The sequence below is a fragment of the Dysidea avara genome, chromosome 8 (assembly GCF_963678975.1).
Source record: "Dysidea avara chromosome 8, odDysAvar1.4, whole genome shotgun sequence".
Taxonomy (NCBI): Eukaryota; Metazoa; Porifera; class Demospongiae; order Dictyoceratida; family Dysideidae; genus Dysidea; species Dysidea avara.
In genome coordinates, this window is record NC_089279.1 from 32346304 (window position 1) to 32366872 (window position 20569).

The following is a 20569-nucleotide window of genomic DNA, read 5'->3' on the forward strand; positions in this document are numbered from 1 at the left end:
AGAGAGACAATCGTTGACTACAACTCTTTGGTAGCGCTTAGTTAAAAAGAAGTTAAGCCACGATAAAAGGTTTCCATGTATGCCAAGGCTTTCAAGTCTAAGCAGTAGACGACAGTGGGGAATTTAGTCAAATGCTTAAGCTAGGTCTAGCAGCAAACAATGAACAGAGTTGCGCCTTTCAAGAATTGAAGCCCAATCATTAACTGATGAGAGAAGAAGAGAAACAGTGGAATGTTTATTTCGAAAGCCATGTTGTGCTTCACTGATTAGATTTTTGCTCTCTAGGGCTGTTATAAGTTGACGATGAATAATTCTTTCCATCACTTTCACTATGATAGAGGTGAGACTGATTGGCCGATAGTTAGAGGACAGATGTTTATCACCTTTTTTATGTACCGGAACAATATTAGCGGTGATCCAATCCCTGGGCAGGGAACCAGAATTAATTGAAAGCTGGAAAATTCTTGATAGAGGAGTGCAAATAAAATCAGCAGTAACTTTTATCAATTGTGCTGGAATATTGTCAGGTCCACAAGCCTTATCACTTTGCAAATCAATGAGTTCCTCATACACATCTTGGGCGTGAATTTAATAGTATCAATTAGCTTTGGATGGAAATGAATAGAATCACGTAATGAATTAAAGTTCGAACAATTCTCACTAGTAAAGACGGAATTAAAATACTGGTTAAATATGGACGCTTTTTCAAAGTCGTCAGAGATGAATTCTCCTTTATGATTAAGTGGAGGTGGGGGTTGATGATGGCCTTTAACTGATTTGATAAAATTCCAGAATCTTTTGGAGTTGATTGAGGAAGACGCAGACAAGCTAGAAATATAATCAATTGTGTCCTGCCTGGTCCTGGAACGAACCAGGTTACTGATAGCTTTGTATTTCAACTTGATAGTTTCAGAGTTGGTGCGCTTCTGTATAACTGAGATTATACAGGTTTTTGCAATTGAATTCGTCGCCTTTGCAATTGACTTCCTCCTGTTTGCAGTAGAGTTCGTCACCTCTGCAGTAGAATTCGTCCTGTTTGCAATTGAATTCGTCAGTTTTGCATTTGATTTTGTCCCTTTTGTAATTGATTTAGTCACTTTTGCATTAGAATTCATCATGTTTGCACAAGAATTCATCCGTAACAAGATTGGCAGCTGCTGTAAACATGAAAACAAGATTTAGCAGCTGCTCCAGTGGAAACTTTGAAGGATGAAAAAGAACAGGAAAATAAGGAACCACCTAAAAAGAGGGCAAAGTTGCCAAGAGACCTGAGTGTAAGTGTAGTTCATAGTTTTGCACTGGACTCTTCTTTCTCTATTGTGTAGACCTTATTTAAAGAGATACATGATACCCTGGATGTGAAATTTGATGGGTCACTAAAGTTAGTGATAGTGTAAACCTATACAATACTTGAAGTTCATACACTTACGACTAGGTTTAAAGATTCTCACAACCTTGAAGTTTGCCAGCTGATAAAAGAGCGGGTTGAAAGTGACCAAGAAGCTGCTGGGACTAGTTCTTCCAAACCAATCTACACTGACCACCTGATTAGCCGTATGTTTTTATTTCCTTGTTAAGTGATGTACAGGATTCTACATAGACACAAGTATAATTATTATGATAGTGTCTATGTATAAAAAACTGGGAATTGGGAAATGTTATGTACCTGTAGAATTACATGTATGCATTGGAACAATATACATAATCACTACTATGTGTTTTTATAGGTGCTCTTTATAGATATTGGGAGTCATGGAGGTGAACTTTTAATGATAGCCAGCCTGATCGTGCAGAGGCTGTGGACCAGAATAAAAAGAACTCGAAGAGAAAATCATATCAAAGCCGAGTATGTTATCACACTGTTCATACAGTATACTACTATTGAGTATGGATCGTAATAGGTAAAAAAGTTTGTCAGTTGGGACCAGTGACAAGGCTAAAGTTACCTTTTACATCAACTTAGCAGTATTAGCTAGGTATAATAAAGGCAATTTATCACAGAAATGAGGTTCTTATGGGTGCATAAGTGCTACATAAGAGTGCTAGCATCTCTTATATAGCAAGCTGAATTTTTGTTTTATATGTATAAGTTAAAATGCCTAATAGCATCCATATAATGACCTTAATAAGTTACATTAGAACCTGAGGTGATGATTTACTTCTTTGTTAGTGTTCCACTAATTGCCAAGTATTTTTTATACTTGTTATAAGATTAAATGAATGGTGCTTATTAGTTGTATGAACGAAAAGAACGAGCTCTTCTCACTGAAAAGGAGAGAAGTCACTGGGGTTCGATAGATTTTTGGTATATGACAGAGGAGGAGACTGATGATGAGGGAGAAACTGTAATTCGCCATCCTCTACAATGGTGTTCAAATGGTATATAGTAATTTTTTTATTCATAATGTATGATTTGTCAACACAGCTCTACAGTCACTGAAAGCACTGCTGGACAGCCGGTTAAAAACTGCCGATTATGTTAGTGGCAAGTTCATGGCTAAACCAAGAATTAATGGAGCACCCTCTTCCTTACCACCTGTGCCTGGTGCTTCATCATGGGCCATAAAGAGGGGTTGCCAGACAACCCCAACATCTTCCAAGACTACTCGGGTGAGAATTGGGCATTAAATTTTGTATGTTTAGATCTGCATGTCAGCAGCAACCTATCAGGAGAGCCTTGCCAAATTCAAGGAATGTGGCAAATACATCATCCCCTATAAGTGTACCCACAACTATGAGGTAATTGTACCCTGAATAAACTTATATAAATGAGCATTGCTTAAAGATCCAACGAACAGTACCCTAGTGCAAGCGGTACTCCTTCCCAAAGAAGTACCCATTCTGCTAACCAGGACAAGTAAGCCACATTAGTTTTAATGTGTTTTGTGTTATCACTCTTTACAGTGCTTGTGATATTCCAACTTTGAGTCAAGAGTATGGTAGTCTCCAGTCTGATTCTGAAGAAGAGGAAGAATGGGAGCACCTTCTAAACTGTTAACTTATGACTGCTGACATAAATCTTTAGGATTAAACTTCAAGCTAGCTGCAATGAATCATTTCTAAAAAAAATGTTTGCACACTTTTCCTTTCGTTGAGATTCTTAAAAATCTTCATTTTGTGTGCTTCTTGGCTACAGCTACAAATGTAAAGTTGCATTTTTAGGTTGTTCTGTACTAGAATGTGATCTTTCTGTTAATGCCTCTAAGTTGACACTATGAAATAGTGAGTGAAGACACCTCAAATGGCGGCTGATAAATGGTGAGCATTATTTACATGTGTATTAACCAGTCAATAAATGTATTCTATCTGTTAATACCTAGTCAAGTTGATGACACTTTGAAGTACTTCCAGATGGGACCTCAACAGTTGGCTGACAAATGGTGAGAATTATTTACATTTGTATTAACCATTCAATAAATGTATTCTATCTTTTAATACCTAGTCAAGTTGATGACACTTTGAAGTACTTCCAGATGGGACCTCAACAGGTGGCTGACAAATGGTGAGAATTATTTACATTTGTATTAACCATTCAATAAATGTATTCTATCTTTTAATACCTAGTCAAGTTGATGACACTTTGAAGTACTTCCAGATAGGACCTCAACAGGCGGCTGGCAAATGGTGAGAATTATTTACATTTGTATTAACCAGTCAATAAATGTATTCTATCTTTTAATACCTAGTCAAGTTGATGACACTTTGAAGTACTTCCAGATGGGACCTCAACAGGTGGCTGACAAATGGTGAGAATTATTTACATTTGTATTAACCAGTCAATAAATGTATTCTTTCTGTTAATACCTAGTCAAGTTGATGACACTTTGAAGTACTTCCAGATAGGACCTCAACAGGTGGCTGACAAATGGTGAGAATTATTTACATTTGTATTAACCATACAATAAATGTATTCTATCTGTTAATACCTAGTCAAGTTGATGACACTTTGAAGTACTTCCAGATGGTACCTCAACAGGCGGCTGACAAATGGTGAGCATTATTTACATTTGTATTAACCAGTCAATAAATGTATTCTGTCTGTTAATACCTAGTCAAGTTGATGACACTTTTGAAGTACATGTACTTCCAGATGGGAGGTCTACAAGTGACTGACAAATTGTGAGAATTATTTACATTTGTATTAACCAGTCAATAAATGTGTTCTATCAATACCTAGTCAAGTTGATGACACTTTGAAGTACTTCCAGATGGGACCTCAACAGGCGGCTAACAAATGGTGAGCACCAGGAACAGGTGGCTGACAAATGGTGAGCATTATTTACATTTGTATTAACCAGTCAATAAATGTATTCTATCTGTTAATACCTAGTCAAGTTGATTACACTTTGAAGTACTTCCAGATGGTACATCAACAAGTGACTGACAAATTGTGAACATTTGTATTAACCTGTCAATAAATGTATTCTATCTGTTAATACCTATAGTCAAGTTGATGACACTTTGAAGTACTTCCAGATGGGACCTCAACAGGTGGCTGACAAATGGTGAGCACCAGGAACAGGCGGCTGACAAATGGTGAGCATTATTTACATTTGTATGAACCAGTCAATAAATGTATTCTATCTGTTAATACCTAGTCAAGTTGACACTATGAAGTATTTCCAGATGGGATCTCAACAGGCGGCTGACAAATGGTGAGCTTTATTTACATTTGTGTTAACCAGTCAATAGATGTATTCTATCTGTTCCTAGTACTGACGGATAGGACCTCAACAGGTGGCTGACAAGATTCTACAGTCAAGTTGACAAATGATATACTGTCTAGCCAGCTATTAATCCGTTTCACACTGTATTAAAATTAATTAATTTTGTAAAACTAGGATTTCGTTCATCCGCCATACAGGATAGGGATATAAGGGGCAGGGCCAACAGCAGGCGAGAGCACAGACCGTCGCGATATGACGGAGAGTATCGGACGCAGTTACGGATCAGAGCGAACGTAGAATGATGAGCAAAAGGCCAGTGAAACGCTACACCCCGTTGTTAATTAGTCCCACGACGGCGCAAACGGTCACAACACGAATCGAATGCACGGTTTCCGCGTATGTGCCCGTTTCAATGGAGTTGACGGCGAGTCACAGTCGCGCAAACGGTAGCGTTTACCTGACGCTGTTTTCCTGTGAATTTGTTTAGAACAAAACGAGCAGCCCGATGCTGGATCATTTCAAGTTTGTATATACTTGTGTTGTGGTAGGGATCCCAGGTAGCAGTAGTTGTTTGTATAGATGGTCTTTAATTTCTATTGGTGCAGTGTGCAAGGTCCTTTTTAGGAAGCCAAGAAGTTGGTTAGCCTTGCTGAAAATATAGTTGATATGGGGGTTCCAGGATAATCTGTGATGAAGACGGATACCTATGTTTCGATACTGTATTGAGCGGGATGTTGGACATTTTGTATGTAAAGCTGCTTTTGTTGTGATGTAATGTTATTTGTAAAATGTTACATTTAGGAATATTGAACTCCATCAGCCAGTCGCTTGCCCATTTGGTTAAAGAATTTAGATCATTCTGCAGAATGTGATGGTCATTTGGTGTTGCTATAACTTTGTAGAGTGATACATCATCTGCAAAAAAACTATTAGTTTTCACGCCTACTAGGCAAACCGCTTAGAGCAATGAGCTGAAAATCGGTGTGTAGCTGGAATAATCATCATAGAAAGTCCTTGCAGTAGTACAGAAGAATCGGATTACAAACCACTGAGTCATGATTCGAAAGCCAACTATGTGTTGCAAATGCGAGATCGAGATACTCTAATAGAACAGTCACCCTAATAGAGCATTCGGTTACGTTTATAACTTACTCCATCAAAGAATTATATTACATTGTAAGTTATTCTGTAGGGAATTCAGCTACAACCAGTTAATCTGATAGACAATTCAGCTACAGGCAAGTCACCTTGTAGAGAGTTCACCTAGAAACAAATCACCCTGTAGAGAGATCAGCTAGAAGAAGTCACCTTGTAGAGAGTTCAGTTACAAATAAATCACCTTGTAGAGAATTCAGCTACAAACAAACTGCCCTGTAGAAAGATCAGCTAGAAGAAGTTACCTTGTAGAGAGTTCAGTTACAAATAAACCATCATGTAGAGAGTTCAGCTGCAAAGAAATCACCCTGTAGAACGTTTAAATCACTCTGCAGAGAGTTCGGCTGCAAACAGTTCACTCTGTAGAGAGATCAGCTAGAAGAGGTTACCTTGTAGAGTGTTCAGTTACAAAGAAACCATCATGTAGAGAGGTCAGCTGCAAAAAAATCACTCTGTAGAGAGATCATCTACAAAAAGATCACCATGTAAAGAATTCAGCTAGAAGAAGTAACCTTGTAGAGAGTTCAGCTACAAAGAAACCACTATGTGCAGAGTTCAGCTGCAAACAAATCATCCTGTAGAGAAATCAGCTACAAACAAATTGCTGTGTAGAAAGATCAGCTAGAAGAAGTTACCTTGTAGAGAGTTCAGCTACAAAGAAACCACTATGTACAGAGTTCAGCTGCAAACAAATCATCCTGTAGAGAAATCAGCTACAAACAAATTGCTGTGTAGAAAGATCAGCTAGAAGAAGTTACCTTGTAGAGAGTTCAACTACAAAGAAACTATCATGTAGAGAGATCAGCTACAAACTATTCACCCTGTAGAGAGTTTAGCAAGACGAAGTCACCTTGTAGAGAGTTCATCTACAAAGAATCCATCATGTAGAGAGTTCAGCTGCAAACAAATCACCCTGTAGAGAGTTTCAGCTACGAAAAGATTACTCTGTAGAGAGTTCAGCTAGAAGAAGTCACCTTGTAGAGAGCTCAGCTACAAAGAAACCACCATGTAGAGAGTTCAGCTGCAAACAAATCATCCTGTAGAGAAATCAGCTACAAACAAATTGCTGTGTAGAAAGATCAGCTAGAAGAAGTTACCTTGTAGAGAGTTCAACTACAAAGAAACTATCATGTAGAGAGATCAGCTACAAACAATTCACCCTGTAGAGAGTTCAGCAAGAAGAAGTCACCTTGTAGAGAGTTCAGCTACAAAGAATCCATCATGTAGAGAGTTCAGCTGCAAACAAATCACCCTGTAGAGAGTTCAGCTAGAAGAAGTCACCTTGTAGAGAGCTCAGCTACAAGAAATCACCATGTAGAGAGTTCAGTTGCAACCAAATTACCTTGTGGAGAATTCAGCTACAAACAAATCGCCCTGTAGAAAGATCAGCTAGGAGAAGTTACTTTTTAGAGAATTCAGCTACAAAGAAATCATCATGTAGAGAGTTCAGCTACAAACAAGTCACTCTGTATAGAGATCAGCTAGAAGAAGTTACCTTGTAGAGAGTTCAACTACAAACAATTCATCCTATACAGAGATCAGTTTGAAGAAGTTCTTTGTAGAGAGTTCAGTTACAAACAAATCACCCTGTAGAAAGATCAGCTAGAAGAAGTCACCTTGTAGAGAGTTCAGTTACAAAGAAACCACCATGTAGAGAGTTCAGCTACAATCAAATCACTCTGTAGAGAGAAGATCAGCTAGAAGAGGTCACTTGTAGAGAGCTCAGCTACAAACAAATCACTCTGTAGAGAGATCAGCTAGAAGAGGTCACTTGTAGAGAGCTCAGCTACAAACAATTCACCCTGTGCAGAGATCAGCTAAAGAAGTTACCTTGCAGAGAGTTCAGCTGCAAAGAAACCATCATGTAGAGAGTTCAACTATAAACAAATCACCTTGTAGAAAGATCAGCTAAAAGAAGTCACCTTGTAGAGAGTTCAGTTACAAAGAAACCACCATGTAGAGAGTTCAGCTACAATCAAATCACTCTGTAGAGAGAAGATCAGCTAGAAGAGGTCACTTGTAGAGAGCTCAGCTACAAACAAATCACTCTGTAGAGAGATCAGCTAGAAGAGGTCACTTGTAGAGAGCTCAGCTACAAACAATTCACCCTGTGCAGAGATCAGCTAAAGAAGTTACCTTGCAGAGAGTTCAGCTGCAAAGAAACCATCATGTAGAGAGTTCAACTATAAACAAATCACCTTGTAGAAAGATCAGCTAAAAGAAGTCACCTTGTAGAGAGTTCAGTTACAAAGAAACCACCATGTAGAGAGTTCAGCTACAAACTAGTGACTCTGTAGAAACATCAGCTAGAAGAAGTTACTTTGTAGAGAGTTCAGCTACAAAGAAACCATCATGTAGAGAGTTCAACTACAAACAAGTGACCCTGTAGAGACATCAGCTAGAAGAAGTTACCTTGTAGAGAGTTCAGCTGCAAAGAATCCATCATGGAGAAAGTTCAGCTACAGTACAAACAAATCCTGTAGAAATATCAGCTAGAAGAAGCCACCTTGTAGAGAGTTCAGTTGTAAAGAAACCACCATGTAGAGAGTTCAGCTGACCCTGTAGAGACATCAACTAGAAGAAGTTACTTTGTAGAGAGTTCAGCTACAAAGAAACCATAATGTAGAGAGTTCAACTACAAACAAGTGACCCTGTAGAGACATCAGCTAGAAGAAGCCACCTTGTAGAGAGTTCAGTTGCAAAGAAACCACCATGTAGAGAGTTCAGCTGCAAAGAAACCATCATGTAGAGAGTTCAGCTACAAACAAATCACCCTGTAGAAATATCAGCTACAAGAAGTCACTTTGTAGAGTGTTCAGTTATAAAGAAACCACCATGTAGAGTGTTCTGTAATAAATATATGTATTATGTATATATGTAATTTATACATTTACTGATAAAATATTTAAAGTATTTAACACCTGCTTCATCTTTTCTTCTTCCTGTGGTAAAGATAGAAAATCCCCAAAGCCGGCCTATGGCCGGCTTTGGGGTATATAAACACAAAAAGAAGTGAAATCTAATCAAAAAACAGCTAAGCTGTAAAAAAAGGTGTGGCCCCAAAAAGGCCATGGTGAAAAAAGATGTGAAATCCAAGGTGGCAGCCAAGAAATGGCTGTGATGGTAGGTTAATGGTAAAAATTTTAATAACGACAATTCAGGCGAATTTTGTGCTAAGACCATATTCACCTGAATTGTTGTTATTAAAATTTTTACCATTAACCTACCATCACAGCCATTTCTTGGCCGCCACCTTGGATTTCACATCTTTTTTCACCATGGCCTTTTTGGGGCCGCACCTTTTTTACAGCTTAGCTGTTTTTGATTAGATTTGACATTTACATGAGATGTCCTAAGATTTCCTAAGTAAAGGACACATGGCATGCAGTGAAATTTCTTACACTATTCAGAAATTTCACATTTACATAAATTTCCTTATTCAAGGACCCATGGTATGCAGTGACATTTCCTACACTATTCAGAAATTTGACATTTACATAAATTTCCTTATTCAAGGACACATGGCATGCAGTGCACTATTCAGAAATTTGACATTTACATGAGATTTCCTAAGTCAAGGACACATGGCATGCAGTGAGATATCCTACACTATTCTTAAATTTGACATTTACATGAGATTTCGAATTCCTTATTCAAGGACACATGGGATGCAGTGAGATTTCCTATTATACTATTCAGAAATTTCAAATTTACATGAGATTTCTTAAGTCAATGAAACATAGCATGTAGTGACATTTTAGTCTGAGATTGTCACTCCAGCTGCTGTCATACTTGACTACTGTATCACTTTATTGATTAGGATAAGGTCTCTGTGTAACCTGTGTATTTGGAAATGCAATATATACAGTACATTATAGAGGCCAAGAACACGTCATGTAAATTTCAAGAAATATCATATTTTACTGGACATTTCCTACATTAACAGGAAATGTGATAACCCAAACCCACAATGAAATAATACCTTGGTAATATAGGTTTCTTATACATTTTGCAAACTCTATTAAAGTAGGTAAGCTAGCTAGTTCTAATGCACTAATGCTGTCTGTTTCTTGCCATTTAGGAAATGTCCATAAATGTCATGAAATGTCATGTGTCCTGAACTGGTTGAGAGGATAATGCACATTGGTACCATACTGTCCCCCATCTATACTGTGTTTAGGAAACGTGTTGACACATGACATTTCCTAGACAGGAAATTTGCATTTTGACAATACCTATCCTGAATGCAGGAAATGTCAAGAAATTTATGGAAATTTGATATTTCCTGTGTTTCAGAAATGTCAGTAAATTTCATCTATCCTGCATTAGGAAATGTCAAGAAATACCATCAATCCTGCTATTAGGAAATGTCATGGAAATTGTGCCCTATACTACTTCAGGAAATGTCAAGGAAATGTACAAATTTCATGAACACCTGAAATGTACAGAAATACATTTACTGGGGATTTCCGAATACCTGAAATGCAGCTTTTCTTCCTGTAATATTACATAATATTAAACTCATAACAAGTAACTGTATTACTTAGGTAACGCGTTACATTTGTAAGTAAGGTAATTTGACTGTTTTTATAGCGTATTTCATTTTATTACTTAGTTACTGCAAAAGTATTAATTATTATGTAACGCATTACATAAGTAACGTGTTACCCCCAACACTGCCAATGGTTATCAGAAATTAACTACACATAATTATATTTTCAAGTGACAGTTTTACTTTCTTGACTATGATGTAGCTATAGGCTGTATAGAAAGTAACAATAACCACTGAATAGCAAGCAAGATTGAAGAAAATTACCATGTAAAAATTTTTCATGATAAACATTTTCATGTAAAAATTTTTCGTATGATTTACGTAAATGACTGCTCAATTATTAAAGTAGTTCGATCTTGTATAAAAATTTTTGTGCAAGAAAGTTTCATACAAATTTTGCATGCAAAAATTATTTTACAACGAAAAAAAGCAAATTACGGTAATTCAACAAACACTTTCTAGCACCCAGGTTAGGAAATTGTGATCACAAAGAATGTCTATATAAACTGAAGTTATACCTTCTATAACTTCAGTTATGACATTATTGTACACTGTAAAAAAAACACATTTATGGGACTAATTAAGAAAACAAATGTGTATATACTGTAACTGGCATAAGAAACATCATTAAAACACACAACCATATTCTGTATTTTGTTTGGAACAAAATATGTGCAATGGTTGATGAGATAATCACCTGTTGTTAAAGGAATGTAGAAAAAAAATTAATGACAGATGGCTTTTCAGCTAATTAGATAGATTAATATACATACGTAATTTACGTATGCATGTGTGCTTGTGTTTGTACTATTACAATAATATCTATGTATGCATATTGCTTGAACAGTAAAAGTGTATAGTGTCTATTCAAGATCTTTATTGTGCAACCTCTTGTGGAATTTCAAAATATTTAACCCAGCTACAATCCAGGCTTACATCTTCTGAGTTCATTTGAATTTTCCTAATTATTTCATTGTCTTCCAAACATGTGTTTCCTTCTTCAATCACTTTAGAAATCTTAGCTTTTAGCTCTTCAGTGAGATTAGACCATTTATCTAGAGAGGAAAATGTGTGTGTAATGTTATCTTGGAAAGCCTCTTTAAGAAGTTGTGATATGCTCTTATTTTCATTGTTTTGATTAGATGTACTCATAACAATTGTTAGTTTTTGAAGGTTTTTGGTAAGATCATCTATAGTTTTTTGAAGAGTATCTATATAGCGTTCTAAAGCACTATCCATGTATTCACGTGTTAACACTTTGTAGGTATCTTCTATTACAATCTTTCTTTTATCTTGCAATATTTGATCAACACTCTTTTTTAAATTCTCATGTACCTTATATGCATGTTCTTTAATGCAGAAGCCCTCTTTAGGATGAAGTGTTTGTACGCTTCCATCATCGCTATCATATATTTGAAGCAAATGTTCATCTTGAGGAGGTAAAACAGCAATAATAGAATGTTTCCCTGCTTCAACAGGACTCAGATATTTATTTGCACTGTGTTTGCTACTTTTGATACCACTACCAACGCCATCTGGATGTGATGAAACTTTACTATCACCATCGTTTTTAGGAGACATCAAATTCATTGGTTGAAAAGTTACATCGTTACCACAATTGAAGCTTTCTGGATCATATTCCATTAAATGGAATTCTGGTACATGTACTTCGAATTTAGTGCCAAATTCAAATTTGAACTTTAAAGTTGGTTTACGAGTTATAACTTTATTTTTGTCATATAAAATTGTAACAGTACTAACAAAGATACTCTTTTCCAACAGATGACTGACATATCCCTGAATTCCCATTACTGAATTAATTAAGATTTTTGAACTGCAGGTTGGAATATGTGGAGGCACTGCAGTGGATCTTTTCCAATCAAAGCAAGGATTTTCACCATCCTGACACCAACCACAAGGAGGCTCTGTAATTAGCAAGTGAAATTCAACACCCTCCTTTAACTTAAACCTTTCATGTGGAAGATGAGTAAATATGGAATCCTTGCCACTTAAGCATTTGAGCATTTCCATTTGAAAAAATACTGGTGCTGTATCATAGCAAAGACTTTCTGCATGCATACTGCAGGGGGTCTGGTAACATTTTTTTTTACTATTCCAGTGAGTTCCTGTACAAATGGTAGCAACAAAAGCCCTTTTATCTTTGTCACATATTAATGCTGCAACACATTTGTGAAATACTGGGGGTTTAGATTTCCTCTGAAAAGAAAGAACATTTCCTACTTCATTGATATAGGCATTTTTCATCGTTGTAATATATCTGTAAAATAAAACACAAATATGAAAGGAATTGACTTTTTTTTTACCCCAGGCTAGATGGTTTGCCCTTTCCACCACCCCCAGCACCAGTTGGCATGTGCTACTTTCACAGGTAAAAATATCATATCAGGGCAGAGGAAATGGTCCGGTTGGTCAGACCCAAGCCGGACTAATAGAATGGATGACCATATTTACAAACATATTTTATAGATGTTGTTGAAAATGCATATTATGAGTATAGTTTCTCAGCATAATTAACTAAAGCACAAAACTACATGTATATAGTACTGTGTTTACAATTACCTTACAGCACAATATGTGACCTAATTTTAGAAAACCGTCAATATCCGCACAATTTTCAAAATGCATTTTATTTGTTCTTTGTTTTCTACAGGGACAGAGGAATGGACTAGCCAAGTTTCAGCTTTCTAAGTTAAGCAGCGTTGGAAATACAGCACTAGACAGCCGGACGAGCAAATAATTTGATATGTACAGAAGCTATAAAGAAAAGAATCTACAGGTGTTTCCATAAACCATCATAACTTACTGATACAATGACGTACGGAATTGCATCTTGACTCATAGTGTTCGCCATGAATTTGTGCATCCACCAAGGTATAGTTTTTTCTCCAGGCATGCTTCTTTGTTTGAGAAGGAAGGAAAATTCACTGAAAAACGATTGTCAGTAAATGCTTTCATCACTGCAACGTAAACAAACATCTGTAACTTTGGAATATTTTCATGTATGGAGATGAAACAACGATTTTTGTACTCCCTATGGACAGACGAACACAATGATGCCCAGGATTTATTCATTGGCGGCTTTATTCGACCACCAGCAAGGCGATGAAAACTTACATTTTTTTTTCTGGAGCTTGCATTTTTTACCCATAGTTTTTAAATACGTTTTATTACAAAAGTACTGTTGTGCGTATATCGACGGTTTTCCAAAATTCGGTCACATATAGTATTCTCACTGGTTTGAACACTAAGAAAATATCTCATCCAAAACAACTTATAGGTGTAAAAAAGTCTGTGTCCAAGTAAAGCAGAGTTAACTGCGACAAAAAGTAGTGATATACCAGGGTGCAGCCATATATGAGGTATACAAGTTGTGAATATTAATCAGATAGCACAATTGTTAAAGTATTAATGAGAACGAAGTGATTCTGCTAGTTTTTAAGTCCTGTGAGCATCTTCATAAATGCCATGAACTCAAATGTGATTCTCAATAAAGCAAAGTGCATAGATTCTATGATAGCAATAGATAGTTTGAGTTAGGCCATCTTTTCCTTGTTCATAGCATTGCTGTACACAGGAAAGGTGGCCAAACTCAGACTATTTATTGCTATCAGCTACACTTTCCTTCATTGAGAACTTAAGTGCATGGTATTTATGAAGATGCTTACAGGACTTTAAAACTAGCAGCATCACTTCGTTCTCATTACTACTTTAACAATTGTACTATCTGATTAATATTCACAACTTGTATATCTCACATGTGGCTGCACTCTGGTATATCACAACTTTTTGTCACAGTTAACTCTGCTTTACTTGGAGCACACTTTTCACAACTATAAGCTGGATGGAATTTCAAATTTTTTGTTAGAATAAACATATTCTCTATGTTCAAAACAGTAGCAGATCGAGGTTGGTTTCCTTGGTTTTGTTATAATATAGATTATAGTGACAGAATATTGCTGTATTGACAATTTATCATTGTGCAACACTGATCTTCTTCAAGCATTGACTAATTCAAGTAGAGGAGCTACAGTATGAGCTTTTGTGGAGAATTAAAGGGTACAGAATGGCGAGTATGTCCAGAGATAATAGAGAGGTGCGTAATCATCTCTGTCTTAATGTCTTAAATAAATCCCTTTAAAAATCAAGACACACAGTAGTGTTTCATGTGGCTAAAAAAGCTGGTGTGCCATACCATGAGTATATTTACAGGAAGAAACTAAATGCAATCTTCACGCATACATAGCTCTGTGCCCCCTTCTTGAATTGGAATCATTTTTATACTGCAAATGCCCTCCACCTTCAGCACCTCACGTACCAAATTTGAGTAAGATTGCCTAACGCAGTCATGAAAATATCAGTCTTCAAAGAGTGGCTTAATTCCTTCATTTTTTTTTCTTGTTTAGGGGCTTAGATTCTACTTTTCACACACTTTACAAAAACCATTATAAAATGCAAATGCGCTGCTCAATTGTGTTGAGCTTTGGTTCATTTTAAGAACATATTTTGGCACAATCATGTACCAAGTCCATTGCCAGCTGAATTTCTGATGACTACTAACTGAATCACTAAAATGCATCATATTACCCTTACCATACACAGAACTACTTAGCAACCATACATCTAAATACTCGCTATGAAATAAGGAACTTAATTGTGTTGTTTTTGTTTACATAATAATAACCACAATAAAGTTATTACTTGGCAAAGTCTAAACATTGGTAAAAACCAGCCCGAACAAACAACAGAATCCCAACTAACTATCTACAAAGGTGCCTTATATTCTAAAGAATTATTCCATACAGTTTACTTACAGTACAATCCATTCCACAGCTGGTTTCTTTGTGATTTGTCCCATTTTGCTGTTGCGCATGTGTATCTGCACTCGTGACCACCATGCATGCCATGTCTGGGATAAAGCAGCCGACTGTTGATATTACCTGTCTCCATTGATGTATAACACTTTCTTTGTAACAACTTGTTTTCAACACAAAGAACAATTTAATTCGCCTATGCCTATTTAATTTACCCATTATTACACTTTACGCTATTACATAACAAATGCGCACAAGTCCGGTAAGGATCCGGTTATTCCAGAAACGGGATGCCTATGGGCGTATCCGCTTTAGCACTAGCAAATTTCACTATTACATGCACAAAACAGTTTATAGCAAAGCTAGATTTTATTTCCTACGTGATTTATAATGCCATGCCGCCATATGGCGGCTACTGTCGTTAATGGGTAATAGTACTGTAGTAGAGCTATGATTAATTATTTGCATTAAAAAGGCCGAATTTATGTCATGCCTACAGGGTAAACCACTTATCAAACGGTATGGTAGTACCATTTAAGTAGGGATCCTCTTGAAAATTTCATGTGCCGAAAAAAATTTCCACCTTTAAATATCGTCCTAGAGACATTTTACACCACGCAAATCTTTATGGAATAGTAATAATTAATATCAAGACACACGATAATGTGTCGTGCGGCCCAAGAAGCCGGCGCGCCACACCGTGAGTATATTTACAGGAAGAAAGTAAACACGATTTTCACACCTTTGTAGCTCCGTGATTCCTTATCCGATTGAAACCAAAGTTGCTACAGAAGTGCCGGCTAGGTAGGGGAGTCCACATTCCAAATTTGAAGAAAATCGCTCCTTCCATTTCCGAGATACGATCAGCCAAATTTTGGGGTTTTTTCTTCGTTTTTTTTTTTCTTCTACTTCTTTTCGCACACTTTGCAAAATCCGCCATAAAACACGAATTCGTGCTCCAATTGGGCTGAAATTTGGCACACTTAAAGGGCTCTCAGTACTAGGTTTGGTAGGAATCCGATGTACATTCACCGAGTTATGGCCGATTATGTGCGTTAAAAAGGTCGAAGGTCTGTCACGCCCACAAGGTAAACCGCTTGAAGGAATGAGCTGAAAATTGCTATGTAGATGGAGTAACTATCGTAGGAGTGCCTTTTGGTGGTTTGAAAGGAATCCAGTTAAGGACCATCGAGATATGACACAAAACCCAACCTGTGTCACAATTACGCGATCGATTTTTATGAATAAAAAAACTATTAGTTTTCACGCCTACTAGGCAAACCGCTTAGAGCAGTGAGCTGAAAATTGGTGTGTAGCTGGAATTATCATCATAGAAAGTCCTTGCAGTAGTACAGAAGAATCGGATTGCAAATCACTGAGTCACCCCAATCAAGTCACCCTAATAGAGCATTCAGCTAATTTATTTACTCCATTATAGAATTCTATTACATTGCAAGTTATTCTGTAGGGAGTTCAACTGCAAACAGTTAATCTTATAGACAGTTCAGCAAGAAGCAAGTCACCCTATGGAGAGTTCAGCTACAGATATATCGCTGTAGTGATTCAGAAGAATCAGAACATTACAAGTCACACTGAAGAGAGTTCAGCTATAAACAAGTCATGCACCCTGTGGAGAGTTTGGCTACACTCTCTAGAGAGTTCAGCTACAAACAAGTCACTGTGGAGAGAGTTCAGCTACAAAGAAACTACCCTGTAGAGAGTTCATCTATACAAACAAGTTAACCTATAGAGACCAGCTGCAGACAGGTAACCCTGTATAGATTTCAGCTACAGACAAGTCACTTTATAGTTTATACAATGTTTAGCTACAAGTAAGTCACGCTGTAAAGAATTCAGCTACATACAAGTCACTCTGTAGAGAATTTTGCTACAAACAAGTCACAGTGTAGAGAGTTCAGCAACCAAAAAACCACCTGTAAAGAGTTCAGCTATACAAACAAGTTACTCTGTAGGGAGAACAGCTAGAAACAAGAGAGAGCTCAGTTAGAAGAAGTTGCCCTGTAGAGATCTCAGCTGCAAAGAAACCCTGTAGAGAGATCAACTACAAACAAATCACCTTGCAGAGTGTTCAGCTATAAACAAATCACCCTGTAGAAAGTTCAGGTACATACAAATCACCCTATATAGAGTTCAGCTACAAAAAAATCACTGTAGAGAGTTCAGCTACAAAGAAACCATCCTGTAGAAAGTTCAGCTACAAACAAGTTACCCTACAGTGAAATCAGTTTGAAACAAGAGATTTCAGCTACAAACAAATCAACCTGTAGAGAGTTCAGCTATGAACAGATCACCCTGTGGAGAGTTCAGCTATACAAGTCACCAGAGAGATCAGCTAGAAGAAGTCACCGTCTACAGAGATCAGCTAGAAACAAGTCACCTTGTAGAGAGTTCAGTGACAAAGAAACAATCCTGTAGAGAGTTCAGCTACAAACCAATCACCCTGTAGAGAGTTCAGCTACAAATAAATCAACCTGTAGAGAGATCAGCTAGAAACTAGACATAATATGAGAATTCGGTTACAAGCAAATCACCTTGTAAAGAGATCATCTACAAACAAATCACCTTGCAGTGAGTTCAGCTACAAACAAATTACCCTGTAGAGAGATCAGCTACAAACAAAACACTGTGTAGAGACTTCAGTTACAAACAAATCAACCTGTAGAGATTTCAGTTACAAACAAATCACCCACTGTAGAGAGATCAGCTACAACCAAATCACCCTGTAGAGAGATCAGATACAAACAATCACCCTGTAGAGAGATCAGCTACAAACAAATCACCCTGTAGAGAGTTCAGTTACAAACACATCACTCTGTAAAGAGATCAGCTACAAACAAATCACCTTGCAGTGAGTTCAGCCAGGGGCGGATACAGGGGGGGTCAAAGGGGGCTCTTGACCCCCCTCCAAAAATTTTTAGTATACCAAGATCGAGATACTCTAATAGAGCAGTCACTCTAATAAAGCAGTCACAGTATTAGAAGAGTGTGTAGTGAGCTATTTAAGGATTTTTATGTACTTTATCAGCTATAAATGCGTGGTTGGTGAGGTGGGCAGCTATTGTCAGCTGGCCGTGACCTTTTTTTTTTTTTGGTCTCACCTTATCAAACCAGAGACAGTGTAGTGCCTCAGTTCATTTTTGACCCCCCTTTTCTATAAGTCTGGATCCGCCCCTGAGTTCAGCTACAAACAAATAACCCTGTAGAGAGATCAGCTACAAACAAAACACTGTGTAGAGACTTCAGCTACAAACAAATCAACCTGTAGAGATTTCAGTTACAAACAAATCACCCACTGTAGAGAGATCAGCTACAACCAATTCAACCTGTAGAGAGATCAGCTACAAACAATCACCCTAACAGATCAGCTACAAACAAATCACCCTGTAGAGAGTTCAGCTACAAAAAAATCACCCTGTAGAGAGTTCAGCTGCAAACAAATCACCCTGTAGAGAGTTCAGCTACAAACAAATCAACCTGTAGAGATTTCAGTTACAAACAAATCACCCACTGTAGAGAGATCAGCTACAACCAAATCAACCTGTAGAGAGATCAGCTACAAACAATCACCCTGACAGATCAGCTACAAACAAATCACCCTGTAGAGAGTTCAGCTACAAAAAAATCAACCTGTAGAGAGATCAGCTATATAGACACTAGACACAATATAGGGAATTCAGTTACAAGCAAATCACCCTGTAGAGACTTCAGTTACAAACACATCACCCTGTAGAGAGATCAGCTACAAACAAATCACCTTGTAGAGAGATCAGCTACAAACAAATCACCTTGCAGTGAGTTCAGCTACAAACAAATTACCCTGTAGAGAGATCAGCTACAAACAAAATACGGTGTAGAGACTTCAGTTACAAACAAATCAACCTGCAGAGATTTCAGTTACAAACAAATCACCCACTGTAGAGAGATCAGCTACAACCAAATCACCCTGTAGAGAGATCAGCTACAAACAATCACCCCGTAGAGAGATCAGCCACAAACAAATCACCCTGTAGAGAGTTCAGCTACAAACACATCACCCTGTAGAGAGATCAGCTACAAGCACATCACCCTGTAGAGAGATCAGCTACAAACAAATCACCTTGCAGTGAGTTCAGCTACAAACAAATTACCCTGTAGAGAGATCAGCTACAAACAAAATACGGTGTAGAGACTTCAGTTACAAACAAATCAACCTGTAGAGATTTCAGTTACAAACAAATCACCCACTGTAGAGAGATCAGCTACAACCAAATCACCCTGTAGAGAGATCAGCTACAAACAATCACCCCGTAGAGAGATCAGCCACAAACAAATCACCCTGTAGAGAGTTCAGCTACAAACAAATCAACCTGTAGAGAGATCAGCTATATAGACACTAGACACAATATAGGGAATTCGGTTACAAGCAAATCACCCTGTAGAGAGTTCAGCTACAAACACATCACCCTGTAGAGAGATCAGCTACAAACAAATCACCTTGCAGTGAGTTCAGCTACAAACAAATTGCCCTGTAGAGAGATCAGCTACAAACAAAATACGGTGCAGAGACTTCAGTTACAAACAAATCAACCTGTAGAGATTTCAGTTACAAACAAATCACCCACTGTAGAGAGAGCAGCTACAACCTAAATCACCCTGTAGAGAGATCAGCTACAAACAAATCACCCTGTAGAGAGTTCAGCTACAAAAAAAATCACCCTGTAGAGAGATCAGCTAGAAACACATCACCCTGTAGAGAGTTCAGCTACAAACAAATCACCTTGTAGAGAGTTAAGCTACAAACAAATTACCCTGTAGAGAAATCAGCTACAAACAAATCACTTTGTAGAGAGTTCACTTACAAACAAATCTACCCGTAGAGATATCAGTTACAAACAAATCACCCCCCTGTAGAGAGATCAGATCACCCTGTAGAGAGTTCAGCTACAAACAAATCACCCTGTTTTCAGAAAGTTCAGGTATAAAAAAATCACCCTATAGATAGTTTTGATACAAACAAATCACCCTGTAGAGTGTTCAGCAAGATAACAGTCACCCTGCAGAGACATCAGGTTACCCTATAGAGAGGTCAGCTAGAAGAAGTCACCATGTAGAGAGTTCAGCAACAAAGAACCCACTCTGTAGAGAGTTCAACTAGAAACTAGTTACCCTATACAGAAATCAGCTATATGTAGAAACAAGTCATCCTGTAGAGAATTCAGCTACAAACAAATCACCCTGTAGAGATTTCAGCTACAAACAGATCATCATCCTGTAGATAGTTCAGCTACAGATACAAGTCACCCTGTAGTAGGAGAAGTCACCTTGTAGAGAGATCAGCTAGAAACAAGTCACCTTGTAGAGAC

General features: G+C 37.5%; 2 protein-coding genes across 5 annotated transcripts in view; one reads left to right on the forward strand and one right to left on the reverse strand.

Moving 5' to 3' along the window:
• The first annotated feature begins 1170 nt into the window (after positions 1-1170).
• Positions 1171-4425, forward strand: LOC136264043 (uncharacterized). Its single transcript, XM_066058724.1, has 18 exons — positions 1171-1274; positions 1326-1381; positions 1436-1554; positions 1728-1846; positions 2235-2379; positions 2426-2610; positions 2660-2739; positions 2786-2857; positions 2905-3258; positions 3321-3380; positions 3443-3502; positions 3565-3624; positions 3687-3746; positions 3809-3868; positions 3931-3990; positions 4053-4119; positions 4178-4268; positions 4331-4425. Exons 9-16 carry the CDS (start codon positions 3242-3244, stop codon positions 4111-4113), a joined length of 438 nt encoding a protein of 145 aa, XP_065914796.1. The 5' UTR covers positions 1171-1274; positions 1326-1381; positions 1436-1554; positions 1728-1846; positions 2235-2379; positions 2426-2610; positions 2660-2739; positions 2786-2857; positions 2905-3241; the 3' UTR covers positions 4114-4119; positions 4178-4268; positions 4331-4425.
• Positions 4426-11166: 6741 nt separating this feature from the next.
• The window catches only part of LOC136264309 (uncharacterized), an 88924-nt gene continuing 79521 nt past the window's right edge, over positions 11167-20569 (reverse strand). For all 4 annotated transcript variants that reach the window (XM_066059025.1, XM_066059024.1, XM_066059027.1 and 1 more), the window contains one exon: positions 11167-12652. In XM_066059025.1, the coding sequence (XP_065915097.1) occupies positions 11251-12652 (1402 nt within the window). In that variant the 3' untranslated portion in view covers positions 11167-11250. The remainder of the gene's footprint in view (positions 12653-20569) is intronic.